The sequence below is a fragment of the Capra hircus genome, chromosome 10 (assembly GCF_001704415.2).
Source record: "Capra hircus breed San Clemente chromosome 10, ASM170441v1, whole genome shotgun sequence".
Classification (NCBI taxonomy): domain Eukaryota; kingdom Metazoa; phylum Chordata; class Mammalia; order Artiodactyla; family Bovidae; genus Capra; species Capra hircus.
In genome coordinates this window covers 88,036,509-88,050,042 of record NC_030817.1, presented here as the reverse complement: position 1 = coordinate 88,050,042, position 13,534 = coordinate 88,036,509, and the positions used below count along the sequence as shown (strand labels likewise).

Sequence of the window (13,534 nt, the reverse complement as noted above, 5' to 3'; positions counted from 1 at the left end):
GGCTCCATAAATACTTGTGAAAAGCAAAGATCGCACTTTTAACTATTGCACTTTGCCTTTTCTTGACTTCAGTCTGTGATGATTAAAAGTTTTACGTACCAGACTTATGATTTGTATACTTTTTCTGTGAATAATGTTGAACCAAATGATTTTGGCTAGTAGGAAAATATAAGACAGTGAAAATGCACAACAGAAGGCATAGGTTTAAAAAGGTAAAAAAAAATAAAAAGGTGAAAATCAGGGACTTCCCCGGCAGCCCAGTGGTTAAGACTTCATGCCTCCCCTGCAGGGGGCATGGATTCGATCCCTGGTCAGGAAACTAAGATCCCTGTGGTCAAAAAAAAAGAAAAAAAAGGTGAAAATCATTGACTTCCCAACATACCTAAACCTGAGATTGGTGAAGTCAGGGCCAGAAAGTGGGACTAATGTCTTCTAAAAGTCACACCACAAAAAAAGCGGGGGTGGAGCGCATACTAACTGTTTATTTTAAAAATTACCCATCTTAAAAAAAATGATCCATCCTTCTTAGAAGGAAGGCAAATGTTTGCATCTCTCAACTTGTGTGGATGTGCTTGAAAAAACTGGATGTTGCATTTCCTGTTTTCTTCCTCACTGCTGAGCTGGTCAGAGTCCAGTTAGCTGACACCTTACCAGTGAAGGTTTCTTTTGTTTTGTTTTCCCAAAGGCAGAGTGGTAGGCATCCTTCAGAAGAACTGGCGGGACTATGTGGTGACATTTCCATCCATAGAAGAGGTCCAATCACAGGGCAAAAATGCTCAGAAAATCCTAGTTACACCTTGGGATTACAGAATTCCCAAAATCCGAATCAGCACTCAACAAGCAGAAGCCCTCCAGGTACCTCCTCTCTTCGCCTCTGGTCTCTGCCAGCTTTCGAGCAGTAGCAGGAAACGCTGTTAACTTCTTTGCATAAGAAGGGGTAAATTATTGATGGCATGTGGCATTCCGAGATCCTGTTTTCTAAAAATTCTAAATATATAGAACCATCTATTAAGTAATCCTTGGTTAATAAATGAAGGCCAGGGAGAAACCGTCCTAGAAAGAGCTGTGCAGGACAGCTGGAGAGAACATTCATTATCCAGCTGTCCAACACAGAAACTTCCAATAGATACACTTTGCCAACGCTAACAAGCTTTCTTCCAGCAAGTGATATAGAAATACGATTGCTCTGCCCTGTGGGGATGATATAGTGGTACTTCGCAGAATCGATTATCCATAAAGGAACGGAGCCCCGGAGAGAAGACGTAAACAAGAAAGTTAGAAATTAACCTTTACTGTGGCAAAGGCTGTAGGCATCACCCAGTCTGATTTGCCCGATGTTCGGTAGTTTGTAAACGAGACGCTGAAGCAGGATGTCCCCAGCCTGTAACCTGTTCATCGTGTACCTTTCCATCCTGAAGCCTCACTCAGGCTCTCAGAGGCCAGGTGCAATAGCTGCTTTCTGCATCTGTGGCTTGCTGGAATATGGGGCAGTGAGGTTCAGTTCACACTGATAACCTTCTCCCCACCAAAAGATGTCTTAAGAAATTAGAAAGTAACTCCAAAACACACACAAATTGAAATTTTTTTGCTTTGAAATTTCATCTGGACTGGGCATAGTTGGGCTTTTCCCTTGGGCTGCCTATGTTAACTAGGATGTGTCATAGGTGGCTCTGTTCCTCAGCTTTCCATCTCCAGCCCTCTTACTTGGTGCAGAGAGGTAATGCCTCCCTTCAAAGCACTGGGTTAAGTGTTTACCTACCATCTGGCAATTTAGTAAGACAGGAAGAACCCAATAAAAGGAAAAAAGAAAAGAAGATGGTTATTTGTATTACTAAATTGGCCACTCTCTGTGGAGCTCAATGCTGTTTATCCCTTGTTTGTTTGGTGTTGCTAATTGACCCACTTAACTCCTGACACTGGGTTTGTGTTTCCCCCTCTCTGTGCAGGACTTCAGGGTGGTCGTGCGCATCGACTCCTGGGAGTCGACATCCATGTACCCAAATGGACATTTCGTGCGTGTTCTAGGGAGAATCGGAGATCTGGAAGGGGAAATTGCAACCATCCTGGTGGAAAACAACATCTCAGTTGTCCCCTTCTCAGAAGCTCAGGTCAGCCTGGCCCCAGTCCTTTGGTCTGATAAAAGGCATTTTCTACTTTTTCGTTTGTTTGCCCTTGTTGTCCTGTTGGTAAGAAAGAAAAATTTTTGTACTGTGTAACGAACTGCTATCTAAACCAGAGCTAATGGGAAAAGTTCATTCCTCTTTAACTCTGTGTTTGAACGAGATTGAAGTCAATGTCAAGTGCAGTTAGTTTCTTACAGCCTCATAGCTCTCAGATGTTTACATGTTTCCAACTGTGCTTACAAATGGTATGTCAGTAGCTTATAGTCAGTATGCATCCGTCCCCCGGAACTACATGGGCACCTAGTTGTCACAGACCCACTGGGCTCTGCTCCCTGTCTTGTTCATTCAACCAGAGGCCTGCAGAAAGCGGTGGGAAGCAGCTTCTTGGGTATACGTCTCTGACCCGTGGGTCAGAACAGTCATGCTCATTAGGAAATCATTTCTGTGACCTTTACAGAAAACAAAAATTATATGAACATAAAGCATCAGCTCTTTCCGTCACATTATGATCTGTTAAAAATCCTCGTAAATCTTGTTTATTATTCTTGCATAGCTATATTCATAGTGCACACAGGCTATTTTTTGCTTCTTGCACTTAAAATTATTTCTATGTGTTGACATAGCCTACTTATTTTTAATAATGATGGCAAATTACTCTATATTGATGTGCTCTAGTTTGCTTAAGCTTTCCTCAGTTGTAGAACATTTGGGATTTTTAATGTTTCAGTATTATAAAAGGTGCTACTTCAAATGTTTCATAAACATCACTTTTTTTTTAATGTTTTGATCATTTTCTTTGGAATGTAAAATACTTAAAGTGAGATTACCAAGTTAAAGGGCATAAAAAAATTTAAATAGCTTTTGCTGTGAACTGGCAGGTTGTCCTCCAGAAAAACTGGGCCAGTTTGCATTGTCATTAAGAGCATATGGGTGTTCTTATTTTCATTATAATTTTTGACAGAATAGTAACTATAATAGTAAAAATACTTTCAAATATTTTACATTATTAAAATTTTATGTTTAACATTAGTGTCTCGAAATCATTTGTTGACTTGTTTTGACAGCTTAGTGAAAATGTTGGAACAAAATAAAACATGAATTAGACTTCATAGGACTAGAATTCTTCCCTTTTAGCCTACTTAACTGCAAATTGATGGCTTGAATAGGTAATAATGCAGAAAAAAATGCCCACGATTGATCCTGCTTTAAAAGGGGAATATGCTTTTAATATCTGGGACATGTTGATTTTTTTCAGGGCTTGACTTGAATTAAAAGCTCAAATATATTTAAACAAATGGATCATTTGAAAATGCGGTAGATACTGTACTTTTTAGAAGCCACCCATTCATTCTTGCTCCAACCCTCACAACTAAAGAGACCGTAAATGCTCTGGAACATTTCCTGTCAGACTGTAGAGCCTTCAAGGGCATGCAGATTGTGTCTTTCCTATTGAGTCCCGACTTTCCAGAACCTCACACGGCTCCTGACACCTATTAGGCACGTAATAAATAATTATTGCTCAAAAGAAACAAACATAAGTAGAAGGTAGTGAGTAATGAGGGGCTTCCCAGGTGGTCCTAGTGGTAAGGAATCTGCCTGGCAATGCAGGAGACATAAGAGACTCGGGTTCAGTCCTTGGGTCGGGAAGATCCCCTGGAGGAGGAAATGGCAACCTACCCCAGTATTCTTGCCTGGAGAATCCCATGGGCAGAGGAGCCTGGTGGGCTGCAGTCCATAGGGTCGCAAAGAGTCGGACACGACTGAGCACACGCACACAGTGAGTAATGAATGGGGTTTCTATGCGGTCACATGGAGAATGTTAGAGAGTTTTTATGGAAACTTCTGGTGCATGAATTGCTGAATCTTGGGCCTCTCCTTGTACAGATGTGTGAGATGCCAGTCAACACACCGGAAAATCCCTGGAAGGTAAATTCCCAAGAGGAACGAGAACGTGAAGACCTGAGGAAAACCCACCTGGTGTTCAGCATCGACCCCAGCGGCTGTGAAGATGTGGACGACGCCCTGTCGGTCCGAGCCTTGGATAATGGCAACCTGGAGCTTGGAGTCCACATTGCAGATGTGACGTACTTTGTAGCACCACACTCTTACGTTGACATTGAAGCTAGGACAAGGTACCGCTTTTAGAAGTCAGCACTAGGATTGTGTGTGTGTGCGACTATAACGTGCTCTGCAACTGTGCTAAATCGCTTCAGTCATGTCTGACTTTTTGCGACCCTATGGACTATAGGCCACCAGGCTCCTCTGTCCATGGGATTCTCCAGGCAAGAATACTGGAGTGGGTTGTGATTTCCTCCTCCAGGGACTCTTCCCTATCCAGGGATCAAACCCATGTCTCTTACGTCTCCTGCGTTGGCAGGTGGGTTCTTTACCTCTAGCGCCACCTGGGAAGCCCATGCTAGTTTCAGATTTTTAAAATAAAGATTTCACAGTCGGGAACAGTCCTAAAGATCCTTCCAGGAAAAAGAAAAAAATTTTTGAAGTCCACTTCCCCTTTTCCTTTAGAAAAGTAGTATCTTGATCAATTTACGTTTCCTTCATTTGTTTTTCGGCTGCATGTGGGCTTTCTCTAGTTGGGATGAGTGGGAGCTACTCCCTAGTTGCGATGTGCGGGCTTCTCTTTGCAGTGGCTTCTCTTGAGGGAGGTTGCAAAGGCTTAGTTGCCCCATGGCATGTGGGATCTTCCCAGATCAAGGACTAAGCCTGAGTCCCATGCATTGGCAGGTGATTCTTAACCACTGGACACCAGGGAAGCCCTTGCCTTTCCTTTTTTAACAAAATCTTTTCACATGTTGTACCCTACAGTGAAATGGGTTAAATTTTTCATGTAGTAATATCCTATTTTATATAAATACTGGGTCATTACACTTTAATTTTTCCTACACAACTAAGATTTGTGCCACTCTGTCTTTCTCTTTTATATCAGTGGAAGAATATTCAGCCCAAAGCGGTCCCACTTAGAAAAGTGGGAACACAGGCATAGCTTTGTCTCCCAGTCCGCTGCACTTTGTGAAAAGCAGCAGCCTCGGGGGATTGGCGCTGAGCCCTGGGCCATTTCCTCACCGCAGCCTGGGCCGTCAGCAGTTCTGCCTCTCGCTGCCGAAGGTCATGGACCTGCATGTGTTTCATTCACAGGGCCACCACTTACTACTTAGCGGACCGTCGCTATGACATGCTGCCCACCATCCTCAGCGCTGACGTGTGCTCCCTCCTGGGAGGCGTTGATAGGTGAGTTGCTTCCTTATTTCTATCGTCAGAACTCGTCTTGGTCCTTCCATGATGCCTGGTAGCTCTGCCCCTGGCCGCTTCCTACTTTCCCACCGCCCTTCCCGCCCCTGCTTCCCCCCCAATCCTCTGTTTGGGGGCAGCTTTATTCCTCGCACCTTCCCTTCCCTTCCCTTCCACTCCTCTTTTCTTTTTGACTCCTTTCGTTCTGCCCAGCTGGGAGGCTGCTTCTACCTCTTGTTGACTTTTTAAAGTCAAAGTCTAAGAACAAATGTGTGTCACTTTGTACATATATGTTCCCTGGTTGACGCTGTTTTTCACAAGGATCACGAACTTAGGGAGTTTTGTGTTTATTTGTTGTAATTAAAGTTTATATCTGTCCTTGAAGCTGAAAATTCACACCTTCCAAAAGATGTTTAGTGAAAGGCTCTCACCTGCCCCTTTCCATCAGTTGCCAATTTCTTATGTATTTTTTTAGATACAATACTGTAACAAAAAAGCACTCCCCGTTTTCCACCTTCGTGTATGGGGAAACACCCAGTTCTTCCCCGCTCTTTCTTTCCCATAAGTCTCTCTTGTCTTTACAGAGGGCACATTACATCTGACACTGCTCGCCACCAGACACGTGGAGGTCTTTCTCCACACCACGCTGTTCTCTGCAGCCCCAGCTGGGTGTCCTACAGTTTGATTCAGTTCTGATGCTGTCTTCCCCAGAGATGGCATCAGGTTCCACAGCGTAAGGGCTCAGCCTCGCACAACTGTCCCCCTCTCCCCAACTTCAGACACTGTCACAGGCCCAGATTGTCACCGTGCTTCTGACTGACCCGCTGTAGATTAGAGCAGGGGTCCCCAACCCCCAGGCCATGGACTGGTACCAGTTAGGCACCAGACCGTCACACGCTAGGTGAGCAGTGGGCAGGCAAGTGAGCGAAACTTCATCTGTATTTGCAGCCACTCCCCGTGGCTCGCGTTACCACCTGAGCGCCGCCTCCTGTTGGACCAGTGGTGGCATTAGATTCTCATAGCACGAACCCTGCTGCTCTTGACTCATCCTGAAGCCATCCCCAGTCCACCCCTGGTCTGTGGAAAAACTGTCTTCCATGAAACTGGTCCCTGGTGCCAGAGAATTGGGGACCGCTGGATTAGAGCTTTCCACTACTCGGTCCTTGCACTTCAGATGCCAGTCGAAGTCCACATTGTTACCTGTACTTCTAACCAACTGGCTAAAAATCAGAGATACCCAGACCTCCTCCTCAGGTTCAGTTAATTGTTAGAGCAGCTCTCAGAACTCAGCAAAGCAATGTACTTACGTTCACTGTATAAAAGTATATGATAAGGGATACAGGCGAACATCCAGATGAAAGAGTTGTGTAGGGCAAGGTATGTGGAAGGAACACAGAGCTTCTAGGCCTGGGGTACCACTCTCCCAGCACCTCTGTGTGTTCACCAACCCAGAAGCTCTCCAAACCTCACTCACTGGGGATTTTATGGAAGCTTCATCACATTGGCGTGATCCGTTAGTAACTCCATTTTCAGCCCTTCTCCTCGAGAGAATGAGGGCCAGGATTGAAAGCTTCTAATCATGGCTTGGTCTTTCTAGTGACCAGCCTCCTGCAGGAGCCCACCTCATTAGAGCAAGACATGCCTGTCTCCCAGGAAATTACAAGGGTGTCAGGAGCCCTGTGTCAGGAGATAGGAACAAAGACCAACATAAGTCTTCTGTTACTTCACGCACTAATGCACATATTTGGACATGTGGTCTTTCTTTGTTGTACAAATGGTGACAATATATATACTCTTCAGACTTTGCTTCTTTTTTAACTTAACAATATGTATCTTGGAGATCACTCCATATTAATAACAGTTCTCTATCTATGGGAATTTGGATTGTTTCCAAGTTTTTGCTATTATAAACAAAACTGCACTGAACTACTTGGAATATAGCTCATTTCACATTTTTAAAAGTACAGTATTTCTGAAAGATAAAGTCCTAGAAGTAGACTTTCTGTGTCAAACGGTATATGCATTTGTGTTTAAAAAGCAAATTGCCTTCCATAGAGGTTATACCAGTTACATTCTCTGTCACTGTATGAGAGTGCTAGTTTCCCCACAACCTTGCCAACACAATATATAGTGTTTTTTTATCTTTGCCAATTTGATAAATGAACATGGTATCTTAAAAGTGGTTTTGATTTGCATTTTTCCTTCTATGAGTAAAGTCATTTTTTTTTTTATGCCTTACAGTCGTTTGTGTATCCTGTTCTATGAACTCTTTCATGTTTTTTGCCCCTTTTTCTTTTGCTTTCTTGATCTGTTAGTAATTGGTATGTAAGAGCTCTTCACATGTTAAGAAATTAGCTTTTTTTTTTTAAGAAATTAGCTCTGTTTTTGATGTCAGTTGCAGATGTTAGCGTTATGGTGGTAAAGTCATTCTTTACTAAGTGAACTTTTTGCTCATGAACCTGCTGTCAAGACTGATATCCTAGTTCAGTGTTTCCTAGTAGCATTCGAAAGGCTTGACTCCTCTTTGCTAGAGAGCCCAGCAGACTTAACTCTACTTCTATCAGTGCTGTGCTGCTCTAAGGAACATGGAGAACCATCAAGCTGGGCTTGCAACAGTTCGTGTGAACTCATTTCAGATTTGCTCAGAGATCCACAGAACCTTGTCTAACCTTGTTTTCATTTTAAGTGTCTTTCACCTTAGCAGCTGAGTGTTGGATTGAAACATCAGACCGGAAACCCATAGCAATGTCATTTCTTTCGTTAAATTTAGGCTCTAGTTCTGTTCATTTCAAAAAATGGTAGGATTAACAATGATGAATGTGACTGATTTTGCAGGTATGCCGTAAGCGTGATGTGGGAATTAGATAAAACCTCCTATGAAATTAAGAAAGTATGGTATGGCCGAACCATTATTCGATCAGCATACAAACTGTTTTATGAAGCAGCCCAAGACTTGCTGGACGGAAACTTCAGCATTGTGAAGGATATTCCGGAATTCAAGGATCTGGATGAGAAGAGCCGACAAGCCAAGCTGGAGGAGTTGGTGTGGGCGATCAGAAAGCTGACTGACATAGCCCGCCACATCCGAGCCAAGCGAGACCGCTGCGGTGCCCTGGAGCTGGAAGGGGTGGAGGTTCGCATCCAGCTCGATGAGAAAAAGAACATTCACGACCTCATCCCCAAGCAGCCCCTGGAAGTCCACGAGACCGTGGCTGAATGCATGATCCTGGCCAACCACTGGGTAGCCAAGAAGATCTGGGAGAGCTTCCCTCACCAAGCCTTGCTGCGCCGACACCCTCCTCCCCACCAGGAGTTTTTCTCTGAACTCCGAGAGTGTGCTAAAGCAAAGGGCTTCTTCATAGATACACGGTAATTTCTCTCTTGAAGGGGCAGGAAAATAGAAGGGGTTACTGTACACGTATATATTTTACAGTGGTTATTAAAACGTAACAGCCAGATTTTTGACCAAAAAGAGAAAACTTGTTGGCTTTTCTTCATTTACTATAATGTAGGTAAATAGGCTTCCTTTTTTCTTTTTGGCTGCCCCGCATGGCTTGAGAGATTTTAGTTCCCCAACCAGGAATTGAAGCATGTAGTTTTAACCACTGGACCACAAGGGGAGTCCTTGGCTCAATAATTCTTGATTTAAAAAAAGAAAAAGTTCATTTATTGACCTATACAGGATGTTTAAGGGTAAGGGTGTTAGGAATTTAACTCGAAAGGTACCTGGCCACCCACTGTGTGCTGAGCGTTAACTTCACTTCATAGGTTCAGCACATTATTCTTCACTGCTTAAGAAAGGTAGTGGAGGGAATTCCCTGGTGAGCCAATGGTTAGGACTTTATGCTTCGACTGCGGTGGCCCAGGTTCCATTTCTGGTTGGGGAACTAAGACCCCGTAAGCTGTGCAGCGTGGCAAAAACAGAAAACAATGTTATTTGAATTCTGAAATGTTGTTTAAATCTCAAAAGCAAGTTAGATTTCTGTAGTTGAAAAAAGTTGCTTCTCTGAAATGTGTCCCAAATAAATTTTAACTATGGGGAGATGAGCATATTCAGTTGGTGAGTAAAGGGTTCCCCTTGAGTGTTGACTTGTAAATTATTGCTGGGGACCAAATAAGAATTTTTCCATTTTTTGTCAGGTCCAATAAAGCACTGGCTGATTCTCTGGATAATGCAAACGACCCCAACGATCCCATCGTCAACAAGTTGCTTCGATCCATGGCTACACAGGCCATGTCTAACGCTCTGTATTTTTCCACCGGATCATGTGCCGAGGAAGAGTTCCATCACTATGGTGAATGACTGCAGTTTTCTTCTGTTGTGGCCAAAGCCTTGAGCAAACTGTTTAAAAAAGTTTGTTGTTGTTATTGTTTACTTTGATTTTTTGGTTTATTTTTTAAGGTCTTGCATTAGATAAATATACTCACTTTACGTCTCCAATAAGAAGATACTCAGATATTATAGTGCACCGATTACTAATGGCAGCCATTTCAAAAGATAAGAAAATGGAAATTAAGGAAGATTTATTCAGCAATAAAGATCTTGAGGAGTTATGCAGACATATCAACAACAGAAACCGAGTAAGAGGGATTTTTAATTCTCTTACCATCATCTCTTTTGCTAACAGAATATCAACTCTATTGTGTAGTAGAACAAAGTACCGTATATTCCAGCAAATTAAGTTGGTTGAGTACCTCAATACATTTACAAATGTTCTGAAATACTTAATGTGGATTTATGAGATTTAACGAGTCAGATTTTTCCCCCCAAAATATAGAAATGTGAAAGACTGTCTATCATCTTACTACCCAAAGATAATAACGATTCTAGACAATGCTTTTTATTTATAAAAATATCCAATCATACCTGCCGTTTGAAGTAGGGCCTTTTTTCACTTAACATGGTCATTTATAGATACTGTATCAATATAGTTACATCATTATTTTATAAACTACTTTGTATTTTATTTCATATTGTTGCTATTGACCATGTTATACAACTTAGATAGAACTAGACCATTTGGTTAAACATCAGATTGGAAACTGCCTAAATGTTTAATATTATCTGTAACTAGAACACTAGTTTGATACTAAACAGTCTTGTAGCCAGTACTCATGTGGGTTTAAATTAAAAATTCAGCTCCTCACTTGCACTAGCCACATTTTACATGCTTAATAGATACATGTGGCTAATGGCTACCTATGGGACAACACAGATACAGAATGTTTCCATCATTTCAGAAAGTTTGGTGAGGCAGCAGTGTTCCTGGCAATCTAGTTTACAACCATCCTCATGTCTATTTTTAGATTTCTCACATTTTGCCTGGATAAATTCCTGGCAATAATGAATTACTAAATCAAAAGAGGTACACAAAACTTTCAGCTTTTAATTGGAAGATAATTGCTGTACAATTTATAGTGAAATAAATCAGATTAACGAATCTGCCATACATCAACACAAATCAGGCATAATTAACACTTTCATACCTATTAAGAATTAATTTTCTAAGACATTTTTGAGGGATTGATAAAGGGTCCTACAAAATTGATTTAATTAATAATAGAGAATATTTGTATTAATGGTTTTCTAGAACCTCGCCTTTTTAAAAGACATTGTTTCTTTGGGAATATGAATCACATGTTTCTTCTGGGGTGTCCAGAAGTCCATCATGTTTGGGGCTTGTGCTTCTTCTTACAGGCAGCACAGCATTCTCAGAAGCAGTCTACTGAGCTCTTCCAATGCATGTATTTTAAAGACAAAGACCCAGAAACTGAGGAGCGTTGCATATCTGATGGGGTCATTTATTCAATTAGGACAAATGGTGTGCTTGTGTTTATACCAAGGTATGTTATTTCTAACACAAAAGTTGTTACGAAGTCATAGTTAACCTTAATATAGACACAGTATAGAAATGGTAGGTTCAATTCCTGGGTTGGCAAGATCCCCTGGAGAAGGGAAAGCCTACCCACTCCAGTATTCTGGCCTGGAGAATAACCTTAATATAGACACAGTATAGAAATGGTGGGTTCGATTCCTGGGTTGGGAAGATCCCCTGGAGAAGGGAAAGCCTACCCATTTCAGTATTCTGGCCTGGAGAATTCCATGGACTGTATAGTCCATGGGATCACAGAGTCGGACACGACTGAGTGACTTTCACTTTATAGAAATGGTACATTAGATATCATTCTTTAAAGCACTTTAGCAACTGTTTTGAAGTTACCATACGTACATAATGTAATATAAAATTCATTATATATAAGTATAAAAAAAGAGATCCCTGGTAGCTCAGATGGTAAAGAATCTGCCTGCAATGCAGGAGACCTAGGTTCAATTTCTGAGTCAGGAAGATCCCCTAGAGAAGGGAATGGCAACCCACTCCAGTATTCTTGCCTGGAAAATTCCATGAACAAAGGAGCCTGGCAGGCTACAGTCCATTGGGGGTCACAAAAAGTTGGACAGAACCGAGCGACTAACGCATTCACTCACTTCTGTATAAGTCGTCGGATAGTTTTACTTTCTTCTTTAGCAAAACATTTTGTTTTCGTCTGCTCAATGAAGTAGGTATTTGGAGGTTAATCAGATGTAAAAGTTCTTTTTCTTGTTTGTTGTTGGAAGTTTTTTGTTGTTGTTTTTAAGCTGTAAGAAAAACTAGCATTCTAGATAAGTATACAAGATCTGCATACTAAGAATATACTATCTCTGAATTTTTATTCTAATACTTCAGGTTTGGGATTAAAGGTGCTGCTTATTTAAGAAATAAAGATGGTTTAGTGGTCTCATGTGGCCCAGATGGCCATTCTGAATGGAAACCAGGATCCCTTCAACGCTTTCAAAACAAAATCACCTCTACCACGACAGAAGGGGAATCTGTTACATTCCATTTGTTTGACCATGTAACAGTAAGTCTGTATTTAATTAAGCATTGCTTTCAATGCAACAAGCAAAGAATGTGACTTAGTAATATCCACTTTCTCCTCTATGATAGGTGAGAATATCTGTACAGACCTCACGTTGCCATTCTGATACAATACGGCTTGAAATAATAAGCAATAAACCACACATGACACCAGATACAGAACTTTTTCAGCAGAGTTCCCTCTTGCTAAAGAGTGATTTAGTGAAAGAAGTAACTAGATCTGTGGAGGAGGCTCAGCTTGCTCAAGAAGTCGCAGTAAACATCACTGAAGATTGTCAAAAATACTGCCAAACAAAGGGAAGAAGCCTGTACACACTTCTAGAGGAAATAAGAGACCTAGCTCTCCTGGATGTTTCCAACAGTTACAGCATATGAAACTCTTCTGACTTCACTGAAAGAGAACTCTGTCTTCCATGAGTGTTTTACCGTCTTTTCAACATCACGATAGAAGTTTCTGTGCCATTGAGTGCCACCAATCCCTGATTGCGGGGTGAGGGGGAGGCGAGATTAGGTAGATTGTGAAATGTTTTATCACTAAGTTGCATTAAAGTACAATTAGGTCAGTATGGAAAGTGGTTTTTCAGATACTGGATCACTGAACCCTGGCTCTGCAAAACAGGTTGCCAGTCTTACTAATAAACCTAGAATTGACTTTTGGCCAGCTTGTCTCAAATCAGTTCTTTTATTGCATTGATTTTCCAGTAATTTCTACCCTGGGCCATTTGGGTCACAGGTCCCTCTGACATCTGCCAGAGTAACTTTTCAGTCTCCTTCAGACAGTCAGACTCAGCCCTGTCCCTCTGTCCACTTTAAAACTCTCGACTTCGTATTTGACTCAGTCTCCCCTGCTGTCCCCAGCACCAGTTGGGGTTGGGGCCTAGGGAGTGGGATGGGATACACAGGGTAAGGTCTGTTCTCTCACACCTCCCTTCCATCTTCTCACTGAGCTGAGTACTCCTCAGATGAGCTGCCCAGGCCTTGCTCTTGCTGGAGACTTACTACTTAGCACCATCACTTTGCCAGTCTACACCCTCTCCCCAAAAGCAACTTTCCCCATGTCCTAGTTCGTAAAGATTTGCTTTGCCTTTCCCTCTCCCCCGTGGGAATCTCCTAAGAACCAGACAAACCTTTAAACTTGATTCTCAACATAGTACTGGCTGTAATTACCCCTCCACCAGTTGATAAACTGAGGCTGGAAAAACTCCAATTAGGTCTTCCCACCACGTGCCTCTAACACTTCAGCCTCAT

The 13,534-nt window shown here is 42.1% G+C and overlaps 1 protein-coding gene across 2 annotated transcripts in view; it reads left to right on the top strand.

Moving 5' to 3' along the window:
* DIS3L (DIS3 like exosome 3'-5' exoribonuclease) overlaps positions 1-12,947 on the top strand; it is a 32,042-nt gene extending 19,095 nt beyond the window's left edge. The window contains exons 8-17 of one of the 2 annotated variants that reach the window (XM_018053626.1): positions 686-855; positions 1,947-2,108; positions 4,008-4,255; positions 5,277-5,369; positions 8,205-8,738; positions 9,510-9,664; positions 9,772-9,950; positions 11,068-11,213; positions 12,095-12,269; positions 12,356-12,947. In XM_018053626.1, coding sequence (XP_017909115.1) covers positions 686-855; positions 1,947-2,108; positions 4,008-4,255; positions 5,277-5,369; positions 8,205-8,738; positions 9,510-9,664; positions 9,772-9,950; positions 11,068-11,213; positions 12,095-12,269; positions 12,356-12,661 — 2,168 coding nt within the window. In that variant the 3' untranslated portion in view covers positions 12,662-12,947. The remainder of the gene's footprint in view (positions 1-685; positions 856-1,946; positions 2,109-4,007; positions 4,256-5,276; positions 5,370-8,204; positions 8,739-9,509; positions 9,665-9,771; positions 9,951-11,067; positions 11,214-12,094; positions 12,270-12,355) is intronic. The other variant, XM_018053627.1, reaches the window with a different exon arrangement.